General features: G+C 48.5%; 1 protein-coding gene across 1 annotated transcript in view; it reads left to right on the top strand.

The window, feature by feature from the left end:
- FAM107A (family with sequence similarity 107 member A) overlaps positions 1–1,110 on the top strand; it is a 33,953-nt gene extending 32,843 nt beyond the window's left edge. Inside the window, exons 3-4 of the mRNA XM_065886113.1 lie at positions 356–512; positions 1,003–1,110. Of these exons, the coding sequence (XP_065742185.1) occupies positions 356–512; positions 1,003–1,110 (265 nt within the window). The remainder of the gene's footprint in view (positions 1–355; positions 513–1,002) is intronic.
- Positions 1,111–13,118: the final 12,008 nt, after the last annotated feature.

Here is a 13,118-nt window from a genome sequence, read left to right on the forward strand (position 1 = left end):
AGTGGATAATCTTTTCTAAGGAACAAGACGGGACTATGTATCCAAAATCTTTTAAAAGCACCTGACCCAGCAGCTCTACCTCTAGAAACTCATCCTGAGAAAATAACCAGTAATATCCTCTGAACTTAGACAGGCGTAGGTGCAAATCCTCATTCAGTCCCTTCATAGCTGGTGTCTTAAATCCTAGGAGCCTCGCTTCCCTTCCGGGTATAATGGGACAGTAATGGTTTCACCTCCCCGGGCTAGCAGGAGGACTGCACGATGTAATGGTATAGGTTGATGTCTGTGCAGGGTGTAGCCCTGGGTGGGGAGAAGTTGGGGGTCTCCTAACAAACACCTCCTCCCGCCACCCCAGGGGCCTGGGCGTGGACAGCAAGCCGGAGCTGCAGCGTGTCCTGGAGCACCGCCGGCGGAACCAGCTCATCAAGAAGAAGAAGGAGGAACTGGAGGCCAAGCGCTTGCAGTGCCCCTTTGAGCAGGAGCTCCTGAAACGGCAGCAGAGGCTGAGCCAGGTGGGTGGGGGCCCCCAGACCCGGCCCACGCCTCCTCCAAGACTGTCCTGGCCCAGGGAGGAGCTCTGCATGCGGCCACAGCTGACCACGAGGTTGAGCAAAATGGGGACTGCACCAGGAGTCCACCCCTGGCCTGAGTCCTCACTCTGCCACTCCCTTTGCTGTGTGACTTTGGGCCAGTGGCTTCCTCTCTCTGAACCTCAGTTTCCTCATGGGCCCAATGTATGGCATGCTGATTCTGACTGCCTTCTCTCAACTGCCCCGCGAGCTCAGTGGAGTTCCCATTTTAGAAACGAGGTCAGCAATCTGAACCAGGCTTCACGGGGAGAAAACAGTCTCATGCTCTGTTCCCCCCAGCTACCAGGCTGGGGGCAAAACTGATCCCCATTCTGTGTCCCCAGAGAGGACCCTTGGTCCAAACCCAGTGGCTTTTGAGAATGGGAATTCCCCTAGCCCACCCACTTCACATCTCTGTTTCTCTCTCCTTCAGCTGGAAAAACCACCAGAAAAGGAAGAGGACCATGCCCCCGAATTTATTAAAGTCAGGGAAAACCTGCGGAGAATCACCACCCTGACCAGTGAAGAGAGAGCGCTTTAGAGCCAGCTGCTGGAGCTCCAGCGCCCCCTGCAGCCCGCCCCTGGTCCCCACACCTTCCTGCAGCCCTGCTGTAGCCGGCAGCCCTGGGCCCCTGGTCTTGACACATCTGTGATGTTCACACTCGCTTCTGTAAAATGCGTTGTCCCAGAGGGCCGCCCTCCCCCCAACCCCCCGAAGATGGGAACTCCTGAGCTCCCAGCCTTTTCGTTCTGAGTACTCTTCCCTCCTGCTCCAAGAAGAAGCCACTGCTGGGAAAACTTTCACCAGGCACCTCTCCCTGAGGGGGCTTCTGAGCTCTGACAAGATTTTTCTGGCAGAGTTGAGAAGGGACAGGGGCATCTCTGGCTGGACAAGCTGTCCATTCTGCCCGGGCCCCGTGGGGCCCTGCTTCTCTGGGCAGCCCAGCTCCCAGATCTCCAAGAACTTCCCTGCCTGGGGTGGTCTCTGCAGCCCGGTGTGGGGCAGCTCGGCAGAGCATCCCGGGATGCCTGCTCTGCAAGCCGCCTGAGGGGAGGACGGGTCTGTCTAACGACGACAGCTTCTTTCTCAGACTCTGCCAGCCTTTCCTCACCCCCATGCCTTTATCTTCTCCTCTCCACAGCCCTACCCTCTCCAGGCCCTGTAACCACACCTAGCCAGGGCTGCAGCCCTTCTGCTACTGGACGGCTAGAACAGTGCTTCTCAAACTTCACAGTGCCTATAAATTACTGGGGGTCTTGCTAAAAGACCGGCTTTTGGGTCAGTAGATTTGGGGTGAGGGCGGAGATTCTCATTGCTAAGAAGCTCCTAGACTGCTGGGCTGATGAGGCCCACGCTGCACCCGGCAAGGCTGGAGCGTCCAGGGGTGGTCAATGAGGCCATCTCTGCCCCACAGCGCCCACAGCCCTCTGCCCTGGAGATTCCCACCTGCCACCACAGCCCCCAAGGGCTCCTTATTTTCCACCCACCCCAGGGACCTCAGGCCTGGGAAGGCTCTTGCCTAGCAAATTGTGTTATGTGACCAGAAATGTATGTAATCGCCAATCTGCATTTCTTACCACACTGATGCAATTCTAGCCAAAGACTCCCACAAAACTTTTAAACCTTTTCCTGAAGCCTATGAAGAGCAAATTATAAAGTGGTTTCCGATAGGCTTCTGAAAATACAAAAAACGGCTTGAAGACCCTACAGCCACCCTTCCAAACTGGTCCCGTTGAGTCCCCATTTCCAGCCTCTGCACCTGGGACCCACCCCTATTTGGTTCCATCACCTGGACCAGCTTCAGTGAATTCACCCATTCTTCCTCCAAACGCCCTTCCCAACGCGAGACCAAACGTTTCAGCCTTTTGCTCCTATCCCATATTTAAAGATTTAGAGACTAAACCGGGCCTGTTTCTTTTTCCCCTGAAGTCCCTGCCTCTGGCTTTGTAAACCCCATCATTCAAGGTAGCAGGGCAGTGCTAGAAAAGCATTTCCCTTCACACCCCAAGACTGGCACAGAGCTACCAGAAAGAGCTACCGCTGGGATGCCCTTTGATACTTGGACCAAAGGTGGGAGGAAAGGGATCATCCTGGTCTTAGGCCTAACTGGGTGGCTGGAGAGGGACTAAAGACATCATCCTTTTCCTGTGGGGGGCGGCGGCTCTAAAAGTCTCTCAAATGTGACAGTCTTAGTGAGAAGATGGTAATACTGATTTAAATGTCTGCCAGGTGAGAGAATGCTAAAAATGCACAGTCCCTAAATAAAGACCACCCCTTCCCCAAAGAAGCTGTCCCCTGTGTGTTGTTCAGACAGGAAAAGCAAGACTGAGTATCTAGGATGAAGTAGGCCCCTCCAAGGGAATGCTTGGGATTTCACTGTGTGGGCCCCACAGGTGCTCCACAGAGGTGGCAAATCATGGAGACAAAGCCCCAGAAGTAGAAGGAAACTCAAGTACTATGTCGTCCATGGGGCCATGGCAGACACCCTTGATCACTCCCCAGTGGTCAGCCCCAACTCCTTCTCTCCAGCCATCTCCCACTGTAGAGGCTGTAAATACAGAGTCTCACTGTTACAGCCTCCTTCACAGCTTGGGGTGACCATGTGACCAGGTATGGCCAGTGAAATTTAAGACAAAGTCTACAGGGGCTCCTAGGAAAGCTTATGTTTTTCTGATAAAAGAGACAGACTGGATAACAACTCCCTGCTCCTCCCTTCTTCCTACCTTGATGATGGGATGCCTGGAGCCACAGCAGCCATCTTGCTACAATGAGAAAATGGCCAAGAGAATTTTAGAAACATTGACCTATCCTCACTTGACCAAGCCAATGCCAGCAGCCATCCTCCTCCAGAATTCTTGTAAATAAAAATAAAACCCTCTTGTTTAAGCCATTGCTGGTTGTTCTCTGTTCCCTGCAGCCAAAAGCATTCCTAGCTGACACAGAAGGCCAACCCTGCTGCCCAGAATTACCTGCAGACTGTACTGAAAAGCCCAATTCCTCTTTGCCATCAGAAACCTACTGGATCAGGATCCCCAGCAACAGTGCCTGGGATCTGTTTGTCTACACTTTTTCCATATAGCCTACATGGCACCAGTCTGAGAACCGGTATTTGGGCATCGCTAATTCACACGTCATTCAGTAAGCATTTGTTGAGTGTCTGCTCTGTGCCAGGAAACATGCCACGTGCTGGGGGCACAGTGGGAAATAAAACATCGGGATTATTGCAGTGGCCTCCTCCTGCTGTTCTCCCTGCTTCTGCCCCTGCCCCCTACAGCCTATTCTCAACAGAGCAGTCAAAATGTTAAGATGTTAAAAATCCCGTTACCATCTAAGGCAGATTTGTCACTTGTCTGGCTCCCAATAGAGTCGTTCCTGTGACCGAGAAGGTCCTATGCGTCCAGCTCTCTTAACCTCGGCCCTACTTCCCACTGCTCTCCTCCTCCTCACGCAGCTCCAGCCAGCCCAGCCTCACACCCACCAGGCATGTGCCCCCCGCCCCCTGGCCTTTTCACCTGCTATTTCCTGGCCGGGAGTGTTCTTCCCTCACAGAGCCGCACAGTTCACTCCCTCGCTTTCTTCAGGTCTTTTTCATGCTCTTTCTAAACCAGGTCCCCTTGGTCGCCCCTCCTAAAATCTCAACATCACCTACACTCTTCCTATCCCTTCTTTCCCTGCCTTATTTTTCCTCCTTACCACTTATCACCGTCTAACATATATTTTATTTATTTATCTTGTGTGTCTCTCCTAACGATAATGTCAGCTCCATGAGGGCAGAGATTTTTGTCTGTCTTGTTTATGGCTGAATCCTAAATGGCCTTCCTCCTTCCTCCTTCCCTGCCAGCAAGTGGCCTAGCCTGTGCCATGCTGGCATCTAGGCCCCAGGGAAAAGAATCCCAGCCCCATCCCACTCAGGTTTTGAGAAAAGGCATTTGGCCACTTGGGGCATAGGGCACATAGCAGGTGCTTACTAAATGTTTGTTGAATGAATGAGTGAATGAGAAACCCCTTCTCCCTCTTCTTCTTTCTGCAATACATCCAGCCTCTTCCCAGGTTCAGCCCCTCTCATCACCATCACTCACTTGAATCCTTCCTCCACAATGTTGACCCTGGCCCAGAGGTGTCAATTTGGTCCAGAAGCTTTCCTTTGGCCTCTTGGGCTTTTGTCACTATTCCTGGGCCCTACTAGCACTTGTGCCTTCAGAACTCGTATTGGAGCTCCATGGCTCCTCCACACCACCTTCCAGGCATCCAGAGAGTTAGCTCATCCCTGAAGGCAGCGGTCAGGCCATCACCCAGTCCTGGAGACCCTGGAGAAGGACAAGGCTGCAGCAGTAGCTCTGATGGCAGACCCTGCCCTAAATGGGGAGCCAACAGCAGCAAGCCCTGTTCTCACTGAGGCCACACTCTCACAGCCACCAGACCACAAGTCCTGGTCTGGATTTGGAGACACCCTCTTCAAAGGCAAACCAGCACTAAATACAAAACCTGGGAGAGAGACAGAAGAACTCAGGAGAAGAAGGGACACTCCCTCCCTGGTTCTGCAGTGTGTGCTCCAAGGGAGCTTCTGCAGGCCAACCTCACCACACTTGAGATTATCCAAATTCCAGGCCTCATGAAAAGAGGGACCCCTTCTGACTCCGCTGAACTTTACCACTCCCAGCCAGGACTCTGCACATAGTAGGTGTTCAAAAAAGTTGTGAACGGGTATCAGTAATGATCACTTCATTTATGGAGAGCCAGCAATGTCACCACTCATAGCAATTTGGTATCATCCTCCCCGTTTTGCAGATGAAGAAACCAAGGCTCCGGTAAACTAAAGGACTTGCCAGAAGTCACAAAACAATTCCTGGGGAGAGATGAGATTCACACAGAGCCATCTGTCGGCAAAGCCTACATTTTTTCCACCAGAGCCAGGCTGTGCTCTTAGAAAGGGCTCCTAGGAGGTCCCTATGCCATCCTAACCTTTTGACACAAGATTCAGGAACCTATCTCACCTTCCTTTTGTCCATCTGAACTTGAGGCATTTGGCTTCCACCCATAAACATAGATGCGGGCCATCATAGACTAACATGAGTCCTGGGGTGAGGAATATCTACACACTATAGACATGGCCCCGTCCCCAATATCACACCCCCACCCCCAAACCCAACCAGTCTCTGGGGACAACCAACGGGTTAAGATCTACCATCATGGGGACTTCCCTGGTGGCGCAGTGGTTAAGAATCCGCCTTCCAATGCAGGGGACACGGGTTCGAGCCCTGGTCCAGGAAGATCCCACATGCCACAGAGCAACTAAGCCCATGCGCCACAACTACTGAGCCTGCGCTCTAGAGCCCACAAACCACAACTACAGAGCCCGCATGCCACAACTACTGAAGTCCGTGCGCCTAGAGTCCGCGCACCACAGCAAAGAGTAGACCCCGCTCGCCGCAACTAGAGAAAGCCCGCATGCAGCACCGAAGACCAAACGCAACCAAAAATAAATTAATTTTAAAAATCTACCATCACAGCGGGACTCCTGCCCCCTTGCAGAACTGTACCTGCGGCTGAGCAGTGGCCTAGACCATTTGATGTTCCATTGCTCCCAAAGACCCATCAAACCCAACCACCCTGCTCCCACCAGGGCCTTGTTTTACGGTGCCCCCTTTTGCTGGGCCTCAGGAGAACAGAGCCCCTACATCCCAGCGGTTGCTGTCCTCATCTCAGCCCATCACAGTTATTTGAGTTGATGATCGGCTGGCACTTGCCCAGAGAGGACACGGGGCTGGGCTTGTTTTCCAAATCTGGCCCTCTCATTAAGTGTGCCCATCCACTTCCCAGAAAGGACCTCTAAAGAGAGATGAGCAGGATTGCCCAGGGAGGGACCCTGGCAACAGCTAAGCTAGCCAGGGCTCCCCGCTCCAAGGAAGGGCTTCCCATGGGACCAAGGCAGCTAGCTCACGCTTTTGTGTGCCTGAACTAAACTGTTCATTTCCCCCTGCAAGGTCAGTCCCAGGCTTGCCCTGTAAAGAGTTAATTCTGTGCCTGGATCTGGATTCAAGCCCCACCTCTGCCAATCACTCCTTGTCACAAGTCTGGGCAACTTGCTGAACGACATTTTCCACATCTGTGACATAGGTAATGATATCTGCTCTTACTGAACATTTAGTGTCTGTGCCAGGGACTGGCCTAAACACTTTGTATGAATTCTCTCGTTTCAGCCCCCAGAACTGTCATTACCTCCATTTTACAGATGGAGCATCTGAGGTTTAAAGAGGCAAAGCTACTGCCCAAAAGCACACAGCCAGCGGGTGGCAAAAGCGAGATGTGAACTCACATCCACCTGGCTGGAGCCTGCGCATTTATATTGGCATATCAGCATTTGCTGATGGAGGCTCAGGAGAATGTTTTGCAAAGCACCCACATTCAAGCCTTCCCATCTGTTGCCGGAAATATTCTGCAAGCCTGCTGAGGCCAAATGGCCATCCACCTCCCTCCTTCCTCCTTCTCTGCCAGCAGGTGGCCCGGCCCAAGCCAATCTGGTAAGGCAGAGTGGGCCCCAGGGACATTCACGGCTTTGAGAGAAGCCAGTGGCCAAATGGGACACAGGAATCCACATGCCTGCTCTTGGCCCAGGAAGCTCAGGGAAGGAGCAGGAAGGAGAGAAACATGCATTAAGCATCTACTATATGCCTGGTAGGTCCTAGAACATGAGAGAACAGACACAGAGCACCTAGCCCAGGGCCTGGCACATTTCAAGGGATGAAAGTTCCTTCTCCCCACCTCTCTCTCCCCTTGTTAGGATATCGTGACAGGTAGCACAGCATGGCTGTTAAGAGCCCAGGCCACAAAGTCAGGCAGACTCTAGACTTGGGGGTTGGGTAGGGGATCTGGCTCTGCCACTCACCAGCTGGGTGACCTTGGAAAAGTTACTTAACATCTCTGAGTCTCTCATCTGTTAAACGAAGGTTCCAATAGTACCAGCCTTACAGACTGTTAAGAGGGCTGAATTAACAAATATAAAATATCTGTTAGGCACAGGCACATGGCCAGCACTCAGTAAAAGTTAATTATTGTCTTCCCTTTCCTTGGTAGTTTCATTCTGTCTGTCATATCTGTCACTGACCGGACCCCTCCAAGCTCTATTTCCACTCATTTACTTCTCTTAGTCCCTAAGCTTGTCTGGCATCCACCCCTCCCTCATGGCTGGCCACCCCAAGATCCTCTGCCCTTCTCCCAGTCCCTTTTTTGGGGGAGGTGTCGCCCATACCTTCTCACACCCCAATCTAAATTGACGGACATTTTGAAAAAAACACCTCACCAGTATTCCTCAAAGTATCAAGGTCATAAAGACAAAGAAAGACTGAGGAACTGTACCAGCTGGAGGAGACAGGACAATTAAAAGCAGTGTGGGACCCTGGAATGGATCCTGAACGACGAAAAAGGTATTAGTGGGAAAACAGGCAAAGCTCAGTGTGCAGTAAATGACTAACTCTGCGGGATTTCGAACCCTGCACGTTCCAAAGAAAGCACTGGCCCTTGATAGCTCCTGGGAGCCAACCTCTAAACTCTTAGAATATCCTGCCTGAAAAGAGTACCTCTGTCCACCTGGGCCCTTGGGCCACGCCAGGCAGTTTACACTAACAACGTGATGTACGTGGGGTCACCGGTCATGCTGTATCAGTGTGGCTTCTGGAGCGGCTGGAGACTGAGTAACTAAGATCAGCCACACCAGCATCCCAGGGCTCTATGACTCATGCCCTATAACCTTGGATGCCTAGGCTGGGGTGAGCTTCCCTGGTTATAGGTACAGTGTGTGTGTTGCCACACAGGGAGAATTAAATGCTGTCCATACAACTCCACTGGGAGAGGACGGACAACTGGAAGGTCGTGCCTGGTCTCTCTTGGACTCCACCTTATATGTCTTTTCCTTTGCTGATTCTAATCTGTATCCTTTCGCAGTGATAAACCATGACCATGAGTATATTAGCTTTTCTGAGTTCTGTGAGTACTTCAGGCAAGTCACTGAACCTGAAGTTCATCTTGGGGACCTTCCAACACACTCAAATAAGTTCTGAAGATCAGTTAATAGTAGTATGTCATGATAATTTCTTGCTTTCACTAACCGCACCACAGTTATGTAAGATGTCAACACTGGAGGTGGCTGGGTGAAAGGCGTACAGAAACTACTACTATTTTTTGCAACCTTCTGAAAGTCCAAAGTTATTTTGAAATGGAAAGTCAAAAACAAAGAATAGGAAGACATGAGATGATAAGTGTTAAAGCTGAGTGTTAGGTACTTGTGGAATCATTATATTGCTCTCTCCAGATTTGGACAGGTTTTCAATTTTTCGTAATAAAAAAAAAATTAAACTAGAGGATTCAATAGGTTGGTACAACAAACTGAAATGATCACATCCAAAAACATGTAAAGCAGAGTCAGCACCAAAGTTGATAAAGAAATTATTTAAACACAGAATTTACCAAACATTGAAGGAACCTGCACCCTGCCCTCCCCATGCAGCAGTGGCTTGAGCACCCCAAGCCCAGCCTACACTGTGGAGCTGCCAAGCCACAACCTGGCCAGGCGAGTGTACAGTGTCCTGCCCTGCCCACCCCACGTAGCAGCTCCAGCCCTGCCACATGAGGGACACTCCCTTGAGTGGCTGGTACTGGTGGCCAGAGGGACTGTGCATCTGGGCCCCACGAATCATCTCCTACACAAGAACACTCCTTCAAGACTGGGAGAGGTAGCTGTTTTGCCTAATACGTATAGACAAACACATATAGTCAGGCAAAATGAGAAGACAAAGGAACATGTTCCAAACCAAAGAACAAGATAAAGCCCCCCATAAAAGATCTTAATAAAATGGAGGTAAACAAACTATCTGATAAACAGTTTAAAGTAATAATCATAAAGATGCTCACTGGGACTTCCCTGGTGGCACAATGGCTAAGAATCCGCCTGCCAGTTTAGGGGACATGGGTTTGATCCCTGGTCTGGGAAGACCCACATGCCACGGAGCAACTAAGCTCATGCGCCACAACTACTGAGCCCATGAGCCACAACTACTGAGCCCGTGTGCCACAACTACTGAAGCCTGCGTGCCCTAGAGCCCGCATGATGCAACTACTGAGCCCACGTGCTGCAACTACTGAAGCCCACGAAAACTATAAGACACTGATGACAGACATTGAAGAAGACACAAATAAATGAAAAAATATTCCATGTTCATAGGTTGGAATAATTATTGATAATATTATTAAAATGTCCATACTACCCAAAGCAATCTACAGATTCAATGCAATCTCTATCAAAATTCCAATGGCATATTTCACAGAACTAGAGCAAATAATTCTAAAATGTGTATGAAACCAAAAAAGATCCCAAATAGTCAAAACAATCTTGAGAAAGAAGAACAAAGCTGGAGGTATCACACTTTCTGATTTCAAACTATACTATAAAGCTACAGTAATCAAAACTGCATGGTACTGGCATGAAAGCATACACACAGGTCAATGCAACAGAATTGAGAGCCCAGAAATAAACTCACACATATATGGACAATTAATTTACAACAAAGGAGCAAAGAACACACAATGGAGAAAGGACTGTCTCTTCATTATGGTGTTGGGAAAACTGGACAGCCATATTCAAGAGAATGAAACGAGACCACTATCTTACATACAAAAAACTTAACTCAAAGTGGATTAAAGAATTGAATGTGAGATCTGAAACCATAAAATTCCTGTAAGGAAACATAGGTGGTAACCTTCTTAATATCAGTCTTAGCGATGTTTTTGTGGATCTGACTCCAAAGGCAAGGGAAACAAAAGCAAAAATAAACAAATGGGACTTCATCAAACTAAAAACCTTCTGCACAGTGAAGAAAACTATCAACAAAACGAAAAGGCCATCTAACTGAATGGGAGAAGATATTTGCAAATCATATATTCAACAAAGGGTTATATTCAAAATAGATAAAGGACTCATAAAACTCAACAACAACAAAACAAACAACTAAAAATGGGCAAAGGACTTGAATAGACACTTTTCCAAAGAAGACATACAGATGGCCAACAGACACATGAAAAGATGGTCAACATCACTAATTATTAGGGAAATGCAAATAAAAGCCACAATGAGATATCACCTCACACCTGTTAGAATGGCCATCATCAAAAAGTCAAGAAATAACAAGTACTGGAGAGGGTGTGGAAAAAAGGGAACCTTCACACACTGTTGGTCATATTGTAAATTGGTACAGCCATTATGGAAAACAGCATGGAGATTCCTCAAAAAATTAAGGATAGAACTACCATGTGATCTAGCTATTGCACTTCTGGGTATTTATCTGAAGAACACAAAAACACTAATTTGAAAAGATATATGCACTACTATGTTCACTGCAGCATTATTTACAATAGCTAAGATATGGGAGACAACCTAGGTGTCCATCAATGGATGAATGGATAATGAAAATGTGGTATATCTATATACAATAAAATACTACTCACCCATAAAAAAAGAAGGAAATCCTGACATTTGTGGAAACATGGATAGACCTTGAGGGTATATACTAAGTGAAATAAGCAGAAGGACAAAGACAAATACCGTATGATTTCACTCATAAGTGGAATCTAAAACAAAACATGAAACAAACAAACCTACAGATTCAGAGAACAGGTCAGTGGTTACCAGAAGGGTAGGGGGCTGCAGGGGTGAGCAAAGGGGTAAAGGGGGTTAACTGTAATAGTGACTGATGGTAACTAGACTTTTGGGGGTGGTCACTTTGTAGTATACACAGATGTCAAATTATTATATCGTACACTTGAAACATATAATAAAATACACATTTAAAAAAATCAAGAGCTTTATCTCAAGACAATCAATATGTGGAAACTATGGCAGAGAGAAATTAAGTAATTTCCCATAGTCAGTAATAGGATAAATCCTTGGCAGAGCCAGGTTGGAACCCAGAACTTTCCCCTCCAAACAGCAGGGTAAAGGCCACCTTCCCTGAAGCCACCACCTTGTGTATGGCCATTGCCACAGCAGCAGGAGACCCAAAGGTCCAGGCCCCCCAGTCCCAGCAGGACCTGCTAGGTGATGTCTCAGAGTTTGGATCCTGCCCCTTCCTCAGGACACAAGCTGGGCGCTACCTTGGGGATATGGTGGACAGCTGTGAGGCCCCTCAGTGAGCAAACACTCCACATTACAGATAGGGAAGCAGAGACACAAGAGGGGAGGGCGCCTGCCCAGAGTCAGCACACCTCAGAAGTCCTGCCAGGACAGGAGGCCTGCGTCTCCTGATTTCTTTTCCAACCTTGCACAAATGGGTTAAGAGACAGTCTTTACCATCAAAAGACCTGGTTCAAATTCCAGCTCTGTAATCTACTTATTGTGCAAACCTGGGCAAGCGACAACACCTCTCTTAACTTGTCTCCTCCCCTGCAAAATGGGGAGCTGCATCCTACTTTCCAGTGCTGTTATGCAAGGGAAGTGAGGGAACCTATGAACACCCCACTCCACTCACCGAGGCCACGTTCCCCTCTGGGTCCCACTCAAAGCAGTGCCCAATCCACTGCAGATACTCCAAAAATATCTGTCCAGGGAATGATGGATAGGGGTGTACAAATGCTAATGCTAAGCATGAATGAGACAAGCCAAATTTTAGAGCAGAAACATGGGGAGAGAGGAAAATCGTTCACATTACAAAGCAATTCTTTCACTGAAGAAACATGTGAGGGGAGCCTTCTAAGCTGCTGGGATATTAACAGCTTGAGTTCCTGAAGGGCACAAGATGGCAGGAGCCATCAGGAAGGACCAGGAGAGGCAGCAGAAAGGTCAGGATCACTTTGGAAACGTAGCTGGGTATACAGCTTTTTTAGTCCCAGAGGAATCCATCAGCTTTGACATTAGAGGACTGGGTCTCAGGTCGGGGCATGCAAGTAAGTACAAATAGGGTGGACATGTGCATGTGCACACGCACACGTACACACCAACCCTCACCTTTTAAAAAAGTGTCATAAACAAACAGGACCTAATTAAACTTAAAGCTTTTGCACAGCAAAGGAAACCATAAACAAAACTGAAAGACAGCCTATGGAATGGGAGAAAACATTTGCAAACAATGCAACCAACAAGGGATTAATTTCCAAAATAAACAAACAGCTCATACAACTCAATATCGAAAAAACAAACAACCCAATCAAAATGTGGGCAGAAGACCTAAATACACATTTCTCCAATGAAGGGATACAGATGGCCAACAGGCACTGGAAAACATGCTTGACATTGCTAATTATTAAGGAAATGCAAACCAAAACCACAATGAGGTACCACCTCATGCTAGTCAGAATGGCCATCCTCAAAAAGACTACAAATAATAAACGCTGGAGAGGGTGTGGAGAAACAGGAACCTCCTTACACTGTTGGTGGGAATGTAAATTGGTGCAGCCACATGGAGAACAGTCTGGAGGTTCCTTAAAAAACTAAAAACAGAGTTACCATATGATCCCGCAATCCCACTCCTGGGCATATATCTGGAGAAAACTGTAATTTGAAA

Source organism: Phocoena phocoena, chromosome 10 (assembly GCF_963924675.1).
Source record: "Phocoena phocoena chromosome 10, mPhoPho1.1, whole genome shotgun sequence".
NCBI classification, from domain to species: domain Eukaryota; kingdom Metazoa; phylum Chordata; class Mammalia; order Artiodactyla; family Phocoenidae; genus Phocoena; species Phocoena phocoena.